At 38.3% G+C, this 20,219-nt stretch overlaps 2 protein-coding genes across 4 annotated transcripts in view; both read left to right on the top strand.

The window, feature by feature from the left end:
- LOC122061862 (hexokinase-3-like) overlaps positions 1-7,170 on the top strand; it is a 14,390-nt gene extending 7,220 nt beyond the window's left edge. The window contains exons 5-10 of one of the 2 annotated variants that reach the window (XR_006134732.1): positions 3,784-3,939; positions 4,045-4,143; positions 4,236-4,363; positions 4,786-4,904; positions 6,392-6,473; positions 6,595-6,701. Coding sequence is in view for 1 of the 2 variants with exons in the window: in XM_042625377.1 (XP_042481311.1) it covers positions 3,784-3,939; positions 4,045-4,143; positions 4,236-4,363; positions 6,392-6,473; positions 6,595-6,993 (864 nt within the window). In the remaining variant the exon portion in view is untranslated. Of the gene's footprint in view, positions 1-3,783; positions 3,940-4,044; positions 4,144-4,235; positions 4,364-4,785; positions 4,905-6,391; positions 6,474-6,594 lie in introns of both variants that reach the window. The other variant, XM_042625377.1, reaches the window with a different exon arrangement.
- Positions 7,171-9,334: 2,164 nt separating this feature from the next.
- The window catches only part of LOC122061944 (THUMP domain-containing protein 1 homolog), an 11,533-nt gene continuing 648 nt past the window's right edge, over positions 9,335-20,219 (top strand). Inside the window, exons 1-7 of one of the 2 annotated variants that reach the window (XM_042625528.1) lie at positions 9,335-9,503; positions 9,646-9,762; positions 12,900-13,331; positions 15,882-15,980; positions 16,806-16,945; positions 17,089-17,209; positions 17,568-17,708. In XM_042625528.1, the coding sequence (XP_042481462.1) occupies positions 9,426-9,503; positions 9,646-9,762; positions 12,900-13,331; positions 15,882-15,980; positions 16,806-16,945; positions 17,089-17,209; positions 17,568-17,708 (1,128 nt within the window). In that variant the 5' untranslated portion in view covers positions 9,335-9,425. The remainder of the gene's footprint in view (positions 9,504-9,645; positions 9,763-12,899; positions 13,332-15,881; positions 15,981-16,805; positions 16,946-17,088; positions 17,210-17,567; positions 17,709-20,219) is intronic. The other variant, XM_042625529.1, reaches the window with a different exon arrangement.

Raw genomic sequence — 20,219 nt, 5'->3', positions numbered from 1 at the left:
GGGGGGGGGGGGGGGGGGGGGAGGGAAGAGTTTCCTGATGACTAGTTGTTATGTGCAATAAGATGGGTATGGCATGTTGAGTGGAGTAGAAAATTGAAATACTTCATCAATTGCATGAATTTTTGTGCTTTAAGCATTGGCTTATCAACTTTTCACTAATAGTATTTGTAGCAGCAAAGATCTCAGTAGCCAGTCCATAAAATAGCAGAAGAAGAGGAGAGATTTAGAGTAGAAGAATCCTAGTGACCATGATAGATCAGCCTAGCTTTCTATCGTGGTCAATCCCCTTATAATTATAAAACAGTAAAATACTCTTAATAAGAATTCTACTAAGAGCACAAGTATAGATACAAGTAGTTAACAATTAGAATAAAAGAATAAAGCACCTAAACAACTTGACATATGCCACAATAAGGTCACTTCCCTTAGCGTGTTCAATCACAACTAAACACACTAAAGGACTGCAGGGTATGACATAAATACCCTTGCGGTTCATATCTTAACACTCCCTCAAGCTGGAGCATATAAATCACCATTGCCCAGCTTGTGAACCACACGTGCAAGTTTCTGTGGCTCATCCGTGCTTTCCGAGGAGCTGCCTGTGACTTAGCATGGAATAAGGGAAGGGGGTGGAACCGCACACGAAACTGCCCTTCCGGAAAACAAGATTTAACAAAGGCTTGGTAAACATATCACCCAGCTGTTCTGCCTAAACAAAACGGAGTACAATCGACTTCCTTATTGCTGCATTCTTGACAAAGTGACAATTGACTTCAATGCGTTTTTCCCTTTCATGAAACATCGGGTTACTAGAAATATAGATAGCAATTTGATTATCACAGAGCATCTTCATTAGTTTAATAACTGGAAACCCCAACTTTTGAAGTAATGATTTTTCAGCACCATCAACTTGGTGGCAGTATGAGCCATAGCCCTAAACTTTCTCCATGTCACAAGATTGCGACCAACAAACATACAGTAACCTTTGGCAAACCTTCTCTCACCAGTAGCACCAGCCCAATTTACATTAGAATATCCAACAAAATCAATATGCTGATGAGATCGATAATTGAGCCCCTTTTTCTGGAGCAACCCTAAAGATCTGACAATGCTGCCTCCCAGTAGGTGTTCGGTATGGTCTAGTAATGGCAAGGACCGGAAGGTAAATGAATTTTTTTACTAATTTTCTGTTCCGGTGCTTGTCATTTGTCTGAAACTTCTGGTGAGGATCCATAGGAGTATCAACTGGCTTAGAAGCAAGCATACCAGTTTTAGATAGGTGGTCTAACACATTTCCTTTGTGACAAACTAACCCCTTTCTTACTTCTGAGTAGTTCAATACCAAGAAAATATTTGAGGGCACCCAAATCTTTCATCATAAAATATTGATGTAGATAAGATTCCACTTAATCCCAGATGCATCATCCCCAGATATGATTATACCATCGATGTGTACTGCAGTTGACTGTACTCGTCTTGAGACACCGAATCCGATGAAGAAGCTCCAGAGGAGGAAGCAGGAGTGGTGTTGTTGGAGGGCACCTTAATAGTATTACAATCCGACGTAGCAGTATTAACTAATTGTTGAGCCCTAAACGAACACTGTCTGGAGGATTAGTGAGTCAGCTGTACCACGACCGTGATCAAGACCTCCCATTAGCCACGAATTCTCCCAAAAAATGTAGACTTGCTGCCACGACCAGTGACAAAAGCATAATCTTCTTTAGGAGAGTCAACTCTGGAAGGAGTGACAATACGCTGAAGATGAGCAGAGTCTCATTTAATGAAGAAACCTTCTCTAGCCATCAACTAGCACTTAACAGACTGATAGTCAAGATTTAATCAGGCCATAAACATTGCAGCTTTAACTGTTCCAGATTAGTAGTAAGAGACTGATTAGGATTGGGATCCTCACACATACCCTTAAAAGCACTGAACTACTCATTCAAAGACATCCCACTGTTTGAAGCTAAAACATTTTATCATACAAGTTTTATATACGATACATATTCTTCTCCTGGGAGGAGCTTTCCTTCAAATCATCCCAAACCCCTTTGGCAGTAGTGTGAAGCATGACATATGCTACAATAGCTGGGTCCATATTGTTTTATAACCATATGAGAAGAGAGTCATTCTCATGCATCCACTCCTGACTAGGATTTTTGATATTATTAGGTTCTTTGGAATCAGTAGAAGACGGTTTGGATGTGAGATACTTCATCTTCCCTTTAGCATTGATATATACCTTAGCTGCCTGGGCCAATGAATTTCCGGCAGTTTTCCTTATTCGATTCTGAGGATTTTGGTCGAAAAGTGAATTAAAATTTAATTAATACATTAAGAAAATTTTAAGTTTGTTGCACAATAATTTTTGGTAATGATTTGAAGAATCTCCATTTTATATTTTTCTGATAATCCATTTTATAATTATTTTTATCTCGTTTCCCTTCCCCTCACTTCCGACTGACTGAGCCGTAGCCTTTTTACCCTTTTCCATTGTAGGTTTTCGGATGTGCCTTCATACCTTAGCTGTGCAGTACTGGTCATTTGTGCTTCTCAGCTTATTGTTTGATTTTTTAATTTTATTTTATCTCTACAGTCATGCTCTCATTGGTTGTGTCATTGTTAGTTTTCAACCTTTAGGGTGGGGCTTTTTTTCCCCGGTTCATTCTGTCCGTATTCTCTCTTTGCTTTTCAGTAAGCTGATACTCTACTCATTAGAGGAGAAAGGAGTAATTCCTTGCTTACATTCTATCTGATGAAAGGTAGTAGGGAAGTGGAGAACTTGTTGCATGAGCATAAAGATAAAAAATTGTCACCCACCCTATATACTCCATTATCTATGATCACACCTTATTTTTTTAGATTGGCCCATGCTCAATTCAACTCAATTCAACCAAGCCTTATCCCAACTAAGTGGGGTTAGCTATATGGATCCTTGTTGGTAACCTAGACATATAAAGTTTCCTAAATTCACTCCCAGGTAAGCATTTCATCACCATGTGGATCGATTAAGCCTAATATCTCCTCATTCTATACATGTGACATCTAAGGAGCCCATTTTTCAGCACCATCCATTACTAATCATGATAAACTTGTTCAATGTTTAGGCCACACAACAATATCAGATAAACATTTGTGGAAAGAGAGTAAATAAACCTGGGATTCATGCTTTTGTTTTGTTAGTGTTCTCACTTCTCAGAGACTCAAGGTTCCAGGACAAGCTTTCATTGGCCATTTTCCAATATTTCTGAAGAAAACTAACAAAGAGGCAACAATACTCATGGAGAAAACTAACAAGAGACAATCTGGTCAAAGGCCTCTATCTTTGTTGAGAGAAAGCACTGTTGTCTAGTTTCTTGGTCTGGACAATTTTCTGACCAATCAAATTCATTCACTGTGTGGGGTGCTGCTGCACATTCTTTATGTTGTAAACTTTGAACATTTTAATCTTTATTCTTGTTTATGCGCTTGCTGAAACCTTTTCCCCCTTCCCATCAAGACCTCTCAGTTGTAGGGTGTGAAAATTTAGGCAGCATATTATATAGTTTATTGTATGGTATGTTGGCTGAAGAAAGGGCAGCTCATTTAATACGAACCTTCAGATAGTGGTGATAAAATACTGCAAGGCCTTATCATAGTGTACTTGTTGATTGCCTCTGTGTGTGTGTTTCTTGCTCTTAATTGTATGGCTTTTCAATGCTTGTATGCATGTAAATTTAGCTAGATGTCCTGACAATGTAGTTATGTTTTATGAGCATAATTTGTGGTCCATGCAAGCAGGTGAATGATACTGTGGGAACATTAGCTCTTGGGCATTATGATGATCAGGACACTGTGGCTGCAGTGATTATTGGCACGGGCACAAATGCTTGCTATGTGGAACAGACAGATGCAATTATTAAGTGTCAAGGTCTTCTTACGAATTCTGGTGGCATGGTATCTATTCTATGGATCCGTTGGTTTTAGAATATTCTATGTTGAGCGTGTCAAACACTACCTGTTCTTGTTCTCTTTCCCACAGTAAGTCATTTCTATGATCAGGTTATCAACATGGAATGGGGAAACTTTTGGTCGTCTCATCTGCCAAGAACATCATATGATATGGATCTGGATGCTGATAGCCCTAATCCAAATGATCAGGTAAATTTCAACTGTTGATAAATGCTATATGTTGCAGTTTTTTTTCTTTTTTGCTATAATTCTGTAACACAGCCTTGTAATTCATGCTTCAGGGTTTTGAGAAGATGATTTCAGGAATGTATCTTGGTGACATTGTGAGGAGGGTCATTCTTAGGATGGCGCAGGGGTCAGATGTTTTTGGGGATGTTACGTCTAGGCTATCAGTGCCTTTCACCTTGAGGTATGGTTTATAGTATTTGCACGTTTTTTCCTTTTTGTCAAAATTTTTTTTTCTCATTACAGGGATCAGAATAACCTCTTTATGTATATTCATCGAACATTCATTTAGGTCTCTTATCAATTATATCGCTTCCCATAATTAGCCTGTCATTGGTGATTTCTGACATAGAATCCTCTTGCGACTGTTATTCTAATGTCTATCTGAAATCAGTTTTATTCGATATGTTATTCAAGTGCTCTACCTACAATCTTAATCCTGTGATTTACAGTCTTGTTTCTTTCATAGGCTTCTCTTTCAGCAGATCCATGATTATGTTCTCTTATTTAGATAGTTCTTCCTATGCCATCAACGTTCTTTTCCTTCCATTACCACCCTATCTTGTCTTTTTCTTGATCTATATTTTTATGGTGCTGTGGCTGCAGCTATCTGTTTAAGATCCTTTGCCCTTCCTATTCTTTCCTGAAGTTATAAAATCTAGGTGTCAAAGTTACGTTCGTAAGGTGCAATGATGCGGTCTAAGCAGCAATCGTTGACACCTTAGGTATCCTGAACTTAACTCTGTTTCATGATAGGTCATTTTTTCTTCTATGATTTCATTCACAGTGCATGGTCATTTTGCTCTCAGCCTATGATGGTATGGATAACTCTAGACAGCTGTTACTTTTCAACAATGTTTCACATTTATTCCTGCTTTCATTTACTGGACTTTTGGACCACGGGGGCTAATGCAATGGGCTAGATGGGCTGACTAACAGTAACTGTTTAATGATTGTTGTTTTGGTTCCTGGATACATGTATCGTGGAGAGTGCTGTTACATGACTCACTGCAGGACTGGACTAAGGAAGTTACTTAATGTTCCTCCTTCCATGAGAAGCTTCTGATTCTTTCTTGAGTTTTATGATTGTATAATGGCATTTATTTGTCATCATGCAACCAAGTATAAATTATGAAATATATTATAACATCATAATTCCAAACAGTCCAATGTTCCAGCTGTTGGATATATGGGTTTGAAGTTTTCTTTGGGCTTGCTGGAAACATTGGACTGCTTGGAATTGGACATGAGTCTGAGTTATATCATAAAAATGGGAAAAAGAAGCCTAAAAGGCAGCGTGGCCCTTACACCCAGACTCATTTGAGAACGAAATGACCGCCCCCAACCCTCATGAAAGGTGGAAATACCCTGGTTGGTTCTTCTGTTAGTGCTACCATTGGCCCATGTGCTGGTGTAGAGGCCACGCTGCCTTCCAGGGAACCAACCCTCTCCCTATAAAAATATAGAAAATATGGAATCTTTGATCTTAATTGAAAAACTACATAAAGGAATAATCTGCTTATGGATTTATGCATATTTGAAACTCTTGTCAGAAACATTGCACTCAATCTCAATGTACCTTTATTTTCCATCTTCTGGGTTTTCTAATATTTTATTGGTTTTAGATTTTTTCATTGTTTATATTCATAATTAAAGGTAATGGTATGAATGCATTGATCCATGTACATAAGTTACTAATCTGGTTCTCTTCCCTCCCCACCCCCCCTCCTGGTAAAGCATAAGTTATCAATGACATTGTGAACGTATTTCACACATCCATCCATATATGTTCTATTTTGGGTTGGAATATTGAAATATCATTAACATGGCTGAAATCTGTGAACCTTGCTTTCCTCTAGGTTTTCCCTATTTTTTATATTCTCCAAGGGGAATGATGATATACGTTTTTTGACGTGTAGTATCCTGGCTACATAAAGCAATGTTCGTGTCTCTAGTTGTATTGTTTTTCTTTTAATTGATTTATTTTTATACTTGAAAATGAGTATTTAATCTGAAGATACATGGTAGTCCATTGTAATTTTTTTCTTTGTTGTGGTTGCTTTTGACAACTATATTTATTGGTATGCTTCATATAGAGCAAGTGTGGGCTCACACTTTATTCTGTTGACCTTGTATTCAGTCAAATTATTTTTGGTAAAATTTTTGAATTTTCCTGGAACTCACATTTTGTATTTTACTTAAACAAATCCAGGACTCCATTGATGGCTGCCATGCACGAGGATGAATCTCCGGACTTGACAGAAGTAGCTAGAGTGTTAAAGGATACTTTTGAGGTGAAAAAAAGTTGTGTCATTTGCAAGATGTGGTTCTCTCATAGACATGGGTCCATTTATGGATGATCTAAGATATGAATATATCAAGACTGAGTTCCCTTGGTTTTGTTTTCCTTTTCAGATAGATGATGTTCCTTTGAAGGTAAGGAAGCTAATTGTGGGAGTATGTGATGTGGTGACGCACAGAGCTGCTCGACTGGCAGCTGCAGGCATTGTGGGGATCTTGAAGAAAATAGGGAGGGATGGAAGTGCTGGTGTTGCCAGTGGAAGAAGCAAGAGTATAGGCGAATCATCAAGCAAAATGAGAACAGTTGTGGCGATAGAGGGTGCTCTATATTCTAGTTATAGCATGTTCAGGCAGTATTTAAATGAAGCTGTGGCTGAAATCTTGGGGGAGGAAATGGCGCAACATGTTATTCTCAAAGTAACAGAGGATGGGTCTGGTATTGGAGCAGCTCTGCTTGCTGCTGCCTATTCAACAACTCCCAATGTGGCTCATGATAGTGAAACGTCGCTATAAATATAAATATATATTAAAAAATATATATATTTGCCCCTGTAAAATGTAGAATTCATTTTCCATTATTCCATTTAAATATATATAAAAAAGGTTTGATGTTGTGCATAGCCTGAAGATTTCCATACTGTTTATTGGTACAATTTTTTTTTAATTAATTAATTAATTTTTTTATGTCCAGCATTGATTCAGGTTCAGAGTCTTCAGACTGCATTTTCTTCCAATTCCGTCGGTGTTTCAGTGAAGTGGTTTTAGGGAAGGGAAACTTTAAGGCTTTATTGGTTGGTCTGGTCAGTTTAGGATCACCCATTTGGGCCCAAAATGAAACTGGACCAAGTATTTAATAAGTCTTACCACTCATGGTCTGTCAGGTACGAAATTGGTCTATAATCGGTTCAAGGCCTAATTGAACTAAACTTGGATTTGGTAATCAAGTATTTTGGAAATTTCTTAAGGTCCAAACTGAGATTCGACTAATTAATCGACCATCATTTGATCTGGTCGCCAGTTTGTAGTTCAGGCTTGGTTGGGTTAGTTGGGTTGCTCTCTTAATTAACAACCTTACTAACTACTGCCTTCCCAAAGTAGGGTTGATAATATTCACTAGGGTTAGCAAAATATTAAGCTTACGTTTGTTGCCTCGCAAGGAACTGGTGAGCATTTGGGTCGGTGCATTGTTGTTATAAAGGAAGCTTCACCCTCTTACCAAAATAAAAAAGCTCCACCACCTCATTGGTCAAAGCCATGGCCAAATCACGGGTTGCAATGGGTATCTATTTACTAGTGTGGAGGGTTAAGAGTATGGGTTTCTTATCCCATAAGAAAATATAGGACGAGAGAGAGAGAGAGAGAGAGAGAGAGAGAGAGAGAGAGAGAGAGAGAGAGAGAGAGAGAGAGAGGAAAAACAAAAACAAACAATGTATATAGATTTAAGAGGTTCAGCAAGATTGCCTAGTCCTTAGTGAGATGAGATTCTGCTTCACTATCAATAGCGAATAAGGTTACAACACCGGTCCTTCACACCCCTTAGAATTGCTTGCATCACAGAGAAAGAAACCATCGCTACAAATAAATAGTGAAAAACTTTAATCCGAAAAGTACAAACTACTTTCAAATAAAAAATTCGAGCAGCCCCCCCTTCACTCCCGCTATGCAGGGAGACCCCTACAACCTGCTAACTAGCTATGCACTAGTACTCGCTGGATTAAACTATGACGGAATTAGGGGTGTCAATTCTAAGCCCGCGCTGGTAGGCCTGACCGAGCCCGACACATTTATTAAATAGGCGTTCACGGTGCAAGTACCTAGCCCGTCAGGTGCCCGACCGAACCGACATGTTTATAGGCCCGGCTTGAACCTACTCGTTGTAACCCAACCCAGCCTGACCCCTTTAATATTATATAAAATTCCTATTTTGCCACTACTAGTAAGAAACTAATTAAATTTTCTTACTCTTTGCTTTGTAATAAGATTTGATTTGATTAACCATTGTTTTGTAAGTTGTAATGGTCTTAATATCTTTTTTTTTTAAAGGACAATCATACTATCATATCACTTGTCTTCTTTATTAAAGATTCGCGTCACATATTTCTGGACCTTCAATCCACTTAAAAAATATAATTTTAGGATAGACACATTTAAAGCCCGTTTAAAACATATTTAGACTTAAATAGGTCTGTAGTCCGGTTAAGGAAGCCCGATTAAAGCCCAACACCAACCAGCCCCGATTATAAATCGTACCATGCCCCCCAAAACTAGGCCCGTTTAATTAAATGGACATTCATGGTGCAAGGCTTCTAAGTGGTCAAGTCTGACTAGGCGCGATCGAGACCTACATAGCCTGACTGAGACCAACCTGACCTGATCGATTGACACCCCTAGATGGAATACAAGACTTGGTACACCGACAATTACTCCTTATAACATCCTTTGTGTTCTAAGTATCCCACTAGTAAGTGTAGAGGTCATTATCCCATAAGAAAATATAGGAGAGAGAGAGAGAGAGAGAGAGAGAGAGAGAGAGAGAGAGAGATTCCCCCATTAGTTCCTTAGTCTTCTCCTTACGTACTCGCACTGGAAGTTATGCTTCCTAAAAAAGCAAAAGAAAAAAATTAAAGCTTCGGTAACTTCTTCCAATTCTAATAAACTACCGAGGAATCTATTGGACATCCTGATCTGAAAGACTGAAACAATAACCAAAACTGAATTTCACTCATGAGTTTAAAATAGTACAATATTTCCACAAAATTCAGAAACATGTGTCAAGAACGTTGGATTGGAATCTTTTGTCACAATCTGTAAAGTTCAGAAGCCAACTACCCTTTCTGAGTCTTTGGGTGAACTTAGAAGAGTTTAAAGGCCTTCATGGGAAGAAGCTAAATAGAGGTTTTGAACATTGGAGTCTGTTAAGAGTCTGGGAATCTGAAAGCATTCTCATGGCGGCTGAAGACAAACCCCAAACGGGCAATAGTGGGACGAACAAGAAGAGGAAGCAACGTTACCGTTCACACAACGTGAGTTCTTTCTCCTCTTTCTGGGCATCAAAGGAGCGTCTTATAGAACGAGGGGGCTGAACCCTTAAACCGTTTTCTCCGAGATAGAAAATGGGTTTCTCTTTTCAATCCTTTTCTAACTTGTTTCCATTTGATTTTTCAGAAACCTGTGAAGAAGGGTTCCTACCCATTACGTCCTGGAGTTCAGGGTTTCTTCATCACTTGTGATGGTGGCAGGGAAAAGCAAGCTAGTCAGGAAGCTATTAATGTCATTGATACTGTAACTCTCTCTCTCTCTCTCCCCCCCACCCAAAAAAAAAAAAAAAAAAAACCTTTTTTGGTGGGTGTACATTTGAGGATCTGGCTTTGATTTGCTTGCGGTTACTATTAAGTGATTTTGTGTGTATGGGTTCAAATTACCTTTTTGTAAGTGTTACCAATATGTCTTGTTAAAGAGTTTCAAGTTTTATGTAGTTTTTATATTTAACTCAGAATTGCCTAGTTTTATGCGAGGCTACACGAACTCAAACAATGTTGCCCCGAATTAGTTCCTCTTTGCTTGTGAGAAAAAAATGCACCATCATTACTTACTTTAATTACTTACAAGAAAAAGCAACCCTGAATAGCAATGAAGAATAGTAATGATGTGAAGGCAACTGAAAATTCTCATATGCATGGTTCAACCATATAGGGTTATCTTTCAAGGAATCTTGTAATTTATAAAATTCAATTTCAGATTCACAAATGATAGGGAAATCAAATGTCTCAATGGTTTATCCAGTTAATGTCTATGTTGTCTCAATGGTTTATCTAGTTAATGTATATGTTTGAAGAAAAACTACACAAGATGATGTAATAAGTTCAATTACTAGAAATATTCTTTTGTCTGGTATTCTCAAGGGAGGAGGAACATCATATTCTCTAGTCTTTGAAAGGAAAGAGATACGGGGAAGAATGTAACTCTCAGAAGTAGATGCTGATCCTCCCAAAACATCATATGGTGGTTCTGTTGGAGCATGAATTTATGCAAAATACAGAGCTTCAAATTCCTCATCCAATGCCTGGAATCTTAGGAGGAATAGCGAGGAAGAGAAAAGGAAATTTACCCCCGCCTCAATAGGTCTACCTTGCTAAGGCTCATAGGCATGGAAATTTTGTGAGCAGGGGTGGCAAAAGGGTGGTGGTGGAAAAAAAAACTCTGGGGATAAATTATCTTGTGCAAACATAGCACTTTTAGCTTTATAGCAACATGATTTATGATTTCTATTCATGATTAAACCCAACATTCAAGTAAGAGTAGTTTGTGAGTAAGAAATGGAAGAGTTGAGTTATGCAAGTTTCACTAGAGTAGCATGATTCTATTATCAGTTCAATTTCTTTGTAAAGTTGCACAGTTGTTTTGAATAAAATCATGTGCTTTAAAAACTGATGTGATCCAGTCCAAATGTGAATAAAATAGCCAAAGCCTTATCTCCTTCCATCTTGTTTAGATGTCCAACCCTTCCTGCTTCTCCATCATTTAAATTGCAAATATGAAATTATGCTGTACAAGTCATCAGTAGAAAAGGAACAAAAGTCCAGAAACTTTCTGCTTCTAATTGGTGGGTAGTAGTCTCCCAAACCAGGCATCTAACAGTGCTACTCTGTAGCATTGAAAGAAGCTAATGCCAGAATGGGAAGACTACCTCACTGCTTCGAGCAACTTGGAACTAACCACATTCTTTAGCAGTCATTGGATTTCATTGTATGCCAAAAATTAATACCTGAAACCACGTGGCTCATCATTTCTCCAAATGGAGAATTTAAAATTTGAAAGTAAGAAAGTGCTGGACTTGACTATTGAATTTCATATTATCTTCATACTGAGTTTTGAAAGAATTAAGTTCACTAGGATCCAAAATTTATGGCTGCGGGGTCTACCTTGTGATTGAGTATGTGTGAATTGCAAACCAGGACTACAGATCAGGGAGAAGTGGTTGAACAGTATCATACATTGACCATATAAGTTAACCGTTATAACTCACTCCCAATCATCGGTTTTCTGAGTCTGCATTGATTCAAAGAATTAGTCCTCTTTGTGAAGCTTTTGTAATTGCCTGCCAACTGTCTGAAAGTGTGCTCGAGGACATAGTGTCCTGCAGGTCAATCAAATAGATATAAATAAGAAAATTTTTCTTAAGTAATATTCATTATTTGTTTTTAACTTAAGCAAAGAATGAGCTATGAACATTCAGTATTTGAAGAAATGGTTTAGGGTTAAAACGCTAAGTTGATTTTGTCATGGTAATATTCAATTAGTTTGGTTGATTGAATATAGTTGTGGATAGGTTTAGGGTTTTCAAAATTGGGGTCTCAATTAAGATAATCTGGGGTTAGCATAAGGAAGCATCTACAAGATAAATAGGATATTCAACTCAAACGATTGCAAAAATTATCAAGAACTAGATCCAATGGATGTTTCAACAATTTCCTTCATGGATTCTTTCGTTGTGGTCAGCACTTAGTCTGCCTTTATACATGAATGTCCATGTCCCTCGGTCCTTTTTAACTATGTTTTTCTTCTATCACATATTTTCCAGCACTAAATCTGTGCAATGAAATGCATTTAGATCTCATAGTTTTGTCGTATATTCTCTCTGCATCATGTATGACCTTGTGCAGGGAAGAATTTTTGGAAAGTTCACCATTGTGACATTAGTTTGTCTCTGTGGGAAGAAAGGAACTAGGGGATCTTTGTGGGTTCCAAACAGAGCAGGGAGCCTTATATCTTATGCTTTTGGGGCCTCAGTGGTTATACATTGAAGGGAAATATAATGGAGTAATTTTTGTGAGAATTGGGAGAACTATCTCTCGGAATACTTCGGTTCCAGGATCATGTTTTGTGCTTCATACGTATCTGTTACTTCTTTTCTTTCTTGTGGCTAAATGTTTTTGCGTCATTATGGGCGTTGCCGTCCCGCCTTTTCTCATCTCTCTCTCATATGGACAAGAAATATATTATTAGGAGAGGCCTCTGTTCAGAATATGGGCAGCTGGTTTTTCTATGGTTATAAGGCCCCTGGAACAGGTAATACTGATAAGGAGAAGCTAAACCAGTTTGGTTTTATATTGGTCATAGGTAGTGAACTAAACTCTATAGATATGGATGCCCAAAAATTTACCATATCCTTTGCTTTATAAGCTTCTCTTTCTATGCTACAAGACACGAGTGGACCCAAGACCCCCAATAGCTGTCTCTGTTCCCTTCCTCCCTTTTGGAGAAACTCTTGGCTTGATTTGCCTTCTCTGATCAGCTTTTATAGGTCTTTTACATTTTGTTTCATTAGCTTGTACAACGTATACAATCTGTGTGCACTGTTATTCATTCTTAATTTGACTAATGTGTTTCTATAATGCTTCTATTGATTTTGGTTGCAGTTCTATGAAGAGCTTGTCTATGGCCAAAATTATGGTGCAAAGCGTGTGGCTGTGCCCAATAAACCCTTGAATAAAATAACTAAATTCTCTGATTCTGATTCATCTAGTGAAGAAGATGATGATGAAGATGACAAGTCAGATCGTCATGAGGATGAAAAAGTTCATGAGAATCAAGCGGAGGAAAAGTCAGATTTTGGTAAATTGGATGCTGCTGATTCTGAAAATCAGAACAATGAGAAAGTGGATTCTCAGAAAGAGGATGATGCAACTCATGATAAGCAACGTAATGAAACTGAAGAGGTACCAACAAAGAAACAACGCTTACAAACAGATGCATCAAATGGTGAAAAGGTAGTAGGTGGTAAGATGGAGGAGAAGTCCATTGATAAGCTAATTGAAGCTGAACTTGAAGAGTTGGGAGATAGGAACAAGGTAGGTATATGGGAGAGCCCATCTGTACGATATCATTATTGTTGCTTTTATCTTATTAAGATTAAGATTAATGTGCTGCAAATGGAGATTAGGGGTGGAATGGCTTGGGTTGGATTTGGTATACCATATAGAGTAACAGCTATGCATCAAGTTCTAAATTGTGCCCCCTCCTTGGGTCCTTCTTTTGGTTTGTGTTTGAGGTGTATGTGTGTGTGTTTATGTTTCTTTGGAGCATGGGTTGAGTGCCAACCTGAAATAGTTGTCACCGGGTTGCCTCTGGTCCAGCTGGCAGGTTATTTTGTGAAAATATAAAGTTGAGGACCAAGGCTAGAATCTAAAGATTCAAGTATTGGGATCAAGGATTAGATGGTCCTATTTGATCCGATGTGATCTGGATCAGCTGATCTAAACAGTGTGTCACCTACTACTTGGCTGATGCTTGCCTGATTTTAGCTTGTATCGGTTGATACTGCTGAAGCTAACTCAGATTCTCCCTTGACTGATCTGTATCTGATTTAGCAGATCTGTACAGGAAACAGTATATCCTGAAATCCTTAATGATTCCCCCACCTTTATAAATTGAGTTGGAAAATGCAAACCCGTGTCTGTTGATAGTGGGTCGGATCAGGTTGGTATGAGTTCAGGTTAGTTATCGTTATCCTAGGTGGAGCTATGCAATATTGATACTTATAGTTTGCTTATTACTATCTGTTCTTGTGCTTTGTTTCTTTGACTTCTCTATAAGAGGTTTTTCTTTTCCTATATATATATATATATTCTTTTGGGTGCTCTAATTTACTTGTGATTTGTGATGCAATCCCAGGTCACAAACCCTGCTTTAGGTTGCTATGGGCCTGCAATTAATAAATCCAAGGGTCAATGGCAAACATGGATATATATTGAACAGTTTAGGACCCTTCTTGGAAAAGGAAACTGAAACTAGACCTAATGGTGAATAAATTTTGGAGATGAGGTTTTTTTGGGAATTGTAAATAAGAGGAAGAAAATAAGACAAGCTGAGAAACTAGGGGCTTTGGAGCGATTTTAGAAATAGTAGTCCTCAAGTATAAATAAGTAAAAAAAAAACCTAATATATAATCTTCAACCTCCCCATTGAAGCAAACCAGCGGTAAGCTCCCTGGTTAGCCATTGAGAGAACTCACATGATTCAACTTCTTTCAAGATGAAATTTCAGGTGCTGATTCTTAACTCATAGGCCTGTAAGGAATGATCAACAGCAGTTCTTGGGATCAAGTGTCTGTTTAAGAATAAATAACTGAAACTCAAACTGGCGGAATGGAGGAAACCGGGTTTGATCCCAATCGATATTTCACAGTTCCAACAGGATTTCAGCCCAAGGCTTTGCAGGTAGGTTCTCCCAGAGGAATCCACCGAGTTTGGAACTGATTGGCGAAGAACCGAGAGAAATCAATGTCTCTCTTGCAGAACCAAAGCCATGTTAGGATAGAATAGAGCTACACAAAGCATAACAGAACAGAACACGGGAAATGATGGCAGGGAAGGAAGGAAGAAGAAAAAAAACCGAAGAAATAAAGAGGGCAAGAACCTAACCTGGGGAGAAGAGGTCAGAGAAGGAGAGGGGAACCAGGACACCCAATCGATTTGATTGCCAGGCCACACAGGCAAACTCAAAACAAAACTTCAATATTCTTATTCATTCTGCTCCATTGTGTGTTACATGCATGATTCATCCATATAAATATATAACTCCTAATTACACCCTAAAATAGAGATAGAACTCAATTAGGAAACTAACACTAAAATAAGACTCCTATGTATGTACTTCCCCAATATAAAATAAAATAAAGATTGTACTATCATTCCCTACCAATCCTTATTAGACCAAAATCACAATTGTGGGCAGGGTTTGCCTCGTTCTGGATTTCCAGATTGGCTGCCGGTCCAGATACAATAATGTTATTGCATCAATTCTCCGTTTTTGGAAAAAACCGACTATCGAGTTTGGATGATGACCAAGGATGCCATCTACATCAACTAGATGTAGGAAAAATGACCCTGCTATCCGCTTAAGTTTAATGGCTGGGAGGTCTTTAGTGGGAAAAAGATTCATCTTGAGGCCACCGTGCTTGAATAGGTATTTTCATACCCACAAGGTTGTACCTTTTAGTTGAGCCACCACGGTTGCCCATGAAGAAACAAACCTTCAGAATGTCACACTGTATTATATCTATCAACCCACCTGAGATATGTGAGCAAACACCTATAATTGATTTTGAGATTGGTGTTGTTCGCCTAAGAAACCTTGTAGGGTTGGGGTGTAGCTCCGTCTTCAACTCAAGCTTGCATACATCTTCAGAAACGACAATGTTACAATTTTTATAGTGCATATACTGTTGCATTTCACCCTAGTCTGGAAAATACTGTTGCAACGCCAATCATGCTCTTCAAATACTTATGTGTGGCCAAAAGGAGACAGAATGTAGCAGGGCTTCTGTTGTTGTCCATAACTAGGTTCATGTTGTGCCTCCAAATAAACTATCTCATTCTTCTGTTGCCCTTTCGAAGCAGCCTGAGATCATCCTTATCAGCAAAGGCGACCTAATGATTAGGACACGGGGCAGAAAAAATGCCCATTACGCTGTATCTCAGCCCTTGGCTTTAAAGGAGGTATGTCCAAGGTTCAAAAACTTGTTTCGTTTTGCCATTTTGGTCAATCCAGAACTACCTAAATTTCTCCAAACACTGTTTTTCCCATTTTTTTCACATGGCCATTTTGAGGGGCTAATGGCCGAAATGACCAAAATTAGTGAAAGGGGCATTCCAGAATTAGCAAAATTTCGGTGAGTTTCTGAACCATGGGTCTGTCAAGAGACTCAAAACCACGCCCGTGAAGTGGAGATTATGGAGAATAAGTGTGGTTTGACCGTGAAGGATGCCATAGAAGATCTGCTGACCTATGGTTTGTTAATTGACTTGTTTGGTTGAGAAGGATGTTTGCTTGCACTGTTTCCTTTAAAAGAAAAAAAAAAAAAAACTTTCATCTTTTGAAGTGGAAACTTCTCTGGATCATTATGAGCAAGGATAATTAGGAGGGTCTATGAACTCATCAATGAGTTGTAGAGTGTGGATTCCTTTTTAATTTCATTCTTTAGAATGCCCAGGCCAGGTAATGAGTTGCAGATTTTTGAAGGGCAGTGGTTTGACCCATGTTTTTGTTTGTCTGCTTTGATGAATGTTGTCCTGCTGGCTCTCTGGGTCAACCCTGCCAATTTTCTTCTCATTCCTCTTTCTTGTTAGACATTTCCTGTTGTTCATGAGAACAAGCACAAGAAAAGGGTAAAAAAAAAAAAAGGGGAGGGGGGTAATGGCTTGGAATGGTTTACTACCTTCCTCCTTTATTTCGCAATCCTCCTGTTTAATCTTACCTTCTAAAGAATGCACAACACCAGTTATATGTTTGCACTGATGAGGCTTTATAACCTTTTGAAACAGAGGCGTTTTGTTAGCCTTGATGCTGGTTGTAATGGTATTGTCTTTATTCAAATGCATAAAAGAGAAGGGGACCCTAGTCCAAAAGAGATTGTGCAACACATGATGATGTCAGCTGCTTCTACTAGGAAACACATGTCAAGGTTTGCTCATTGTTGATTTTTTTTTCAATTGAAATAATCCAAAGTGTAGGAGACACTATGTAGCACTTCTTTTATCCGCAATTTTGAAGCTATTTAATGAATTAAGTCAGTGCTGAACTAAAAATATGGGGTGCCAAATTTAGGTTCATTTTAAGGGTATTGCCTGTTGAAGTGGCATGCTATGCATCAGAAGAGGAAATTTCTAGAGCAATTAAACCCCTCATTGCAAAATACTTTCCAACCGAAGCTCCAACCCCACAGAAGGTATTGTTTGTAAGCTTTAATTCTTGTTATTATTTACTTTTTAGGTAGTCAACTTTTACATCTCTTATAAATACTCCTCTTTGGGATGATTTCCCCCATTTTATTTTTTTTTTTTTATATGATCAAACTTGCCTATCCCTAAAAAATGAAGCCTATTTAGAGTTCAGAATTCATCAAAATCAGTAAATAAAGCTTGCTGTGAAGAAGGAGATTATGTGACGTCTCAGAATTGCAAAGCATTCAAATTTTTTCGGAGTCTCTGGGATAGAAATATTTGTTACGATAACAATAATTATATCATATGTCAGGGTGATCTCTAACTGATTTACTTTACTTTTATTTATCTTGTATTTTATAGTTTGCAGTCTTATATGATGCCCGGGCAAATACGGGTGTTGAAAGGATGTCAATAATAAATTCAGTGGCAAAATCCGTACTTGGACCCTACAAGGTGGATCTTAACAACCCAGACAAGTCCATTATAGTCCAAGTTGCAAAGGTAACTTCTGAATATGTGGCTTTGGAATGATTCCTCACTAGTTATATTTTTTTGGATTTTGGGGTGATGAAAAACTACTATTAAAGTTTTTTAATTAATTTAATTTAATATACTGAAAGTTTTAACAAAACTACTTAATGTTATTAGTGCTCCTCTTGACCGAAGCTAATTAATGTTAGTGATGCTTCCATCAACACATCTGGATGGAACTTAATCTTTTGAAGACGGACTTCCAAACAACAACACAACTCAGCCTTATCCCAACTGAATTGGGTCGGCTACATGGATCCAAGGTCCCAAAAAAAAAACTTTTGGACATCCCGCTCACGAATCGGCCACTCGGATCATAGCCCTCCAAGTAGCTCTGTTCGATACTATACTTGGGTGAAGACTTAACTTTTGCATGTCTCTTCTTACCAACTCATCAATGGTCATTTTTTGTCTGCCCCTAGCCCTTATAGCTCCATCCATCTGCATTTGGTCACTCATTCATATTGGGGCATCCAAAGGCTTCCTTTGTACATGCCCAAACCATCGTAATCGACATTCTCTAAGCTTATCTTGAATTGGGGCAATTCCTAAATCGGTTATAACCTGATCATTTCTTATTCTATCTCTCAAGGTTTTTCCACACATCAATCCCAACATCCTCATCTCCGCCACATTCAACTTATCTACATTACGCTTCTTAACTGCCAACATTTTGCACTATACATCATAGCTGGTCTTATGACAGTCCTGTAAAATTTTCCTTTAAGATTTAGAGGAATCCGTGGATCACATAACACTCCAGAAGCCCCTCTCCATTTCATCCATCCGACTTTAATTCTTACCAACTCATCAATGGTCATTTTTTGTTTGCCCCTAGCCCTTATAGCTCCATCCATTTGCATTTGGTCACTCATCCATATTGGGGCATCCAAAGGCTTCCTTTGTACATGCCCAAACCATCGTAATCGACATTCTCTAAGCTTATCTTGAATTGGGGCAATTCCTAAATCGGTTATAACCTGATCATTTCTTATTCTATCTCTCAAGGTTTTTCCACACATCAATCCCAACATCCTCATCTCCGCCACATTCAACTTATCTACATTACGCTTCTTAACTGCCAACATTTTGCACTATACATCATAGCTGGTCTTATGACAGTCCTGTAAAATTTTCCTTTAAGATTTAGAGGAATCCGTGGATCACATAACACTCCAGAAGCCCCTCTCCATTTCATCCATCCGACTTTAATTCTGTGGGAAACATCATCATCTATCTCACCTTCCTTGTTTAAGGTGGAGCCCAAATGTCTGAAGCAGTCACTTTGCGGGATCTCTCTCCCCTCAATTTTCACTCCCTTGCCATCGATCCTCAATCAACTAAAGTTACACATCATATATTCCGTCTTCGTTTTTTTTTTTTTTTTTCACGTTGACATTACATGTATAATTGTGTAGCCAACTATTGCATCACCTTGTTTATTTGATTTGCTGTAGTTGGTTATCACCTATTGTGTTTGCCTATCGTATTTGCCTTGTGTGCTACTTGCTTCTCTTGTATGCTAGCTCTTTTATATGGTGCTGGCTGCCTACCTGACGCACCAAAAGAACGGAAAGATGGACTTCCAACTCCAGTTCTTTTGATAAGATTTGGAATGCCATTTACTTTGATGTTAGCTCTAAGCTTGCAATGCTCCCTCATTCTTTGTAAGGGATCCCCCAAGGAACATGTTTATTGTTGTACCCTGGGGTCTGGCCCTTTCCATCTTGCATCCGACTATCCTCCCCCTCCTTGATAGGTTTGCTGCTTTGTATGTCTTGTATCTTTTTTCCTTTTTCCCTTAGGGTACCTATGTATTCCTAGCCAATAAATGTACTTATGTTCGTTCGTTGTATTTTATTACTTATGCTGCATACGTATTATAGTTATGTTTATACACTATCATTCTTACTCTTAATGTGAAGAAGGAAAGCCCGAAATCAAGTCGGATGCTCTTTCACATGTTTTGATTTGCTTAACAAACACAATTATCATGTATTACACCATGTCAATTATTGGATATGTTAAAATCTAAAATGAAATAAAATATTAAAAAGTTACCATTTGTTGGCTACAACATGGTTTTCTGTATAATAGAATATTAGTTTCTATTGGTTAAAGCACCGAGGGCACAGGACCAAAGTTTGGCCTGTTACTGCTGAGGTACCAGACTGATGCATGGGCAAATGCAATCTCCCTGCCTGCCCCTAGGAAAAGCCAATTATACAAAATAAAAATCTAGAGTTGACTAGCCATATTGACAAATCTGCTCCCTTTGGATAGATTCTACACTGTTAGTCCACTTTCTCACCATATTTGTTTCTCACCCAATGATATGATTATATCCTTGGCTACAATAAGAGCATGTCTGCAAGTGAAGTGCTGACAATTTGAGATTCATTGCATTTCTTTCATTTTACACATCACAAGAAATAAAATATGCCATTTTTTCTTTAGCATCACAGGCTGCTGAACTGCCTC

Source organism: Macadamia integrifolia, chromosome 14 (assembly GCF_013358625.1).
Source record: "Macadamia integrifolia cultivar HAES 741 chromosome 14, SCU_Mint_v3, whole genome shotgun sequence".
In the NCBI taxonomy this organism is placed as follows: domain Eukaryota; kingdom Viridiplantae; phylum Streptophyta; class Magnoliopsida; order Proteales; family Proteaceae; genus Macadamia; species Macadamia integrifolia.
This window is presented reverse-complemented; position numbering and strand designations above follow the sequence as displayed.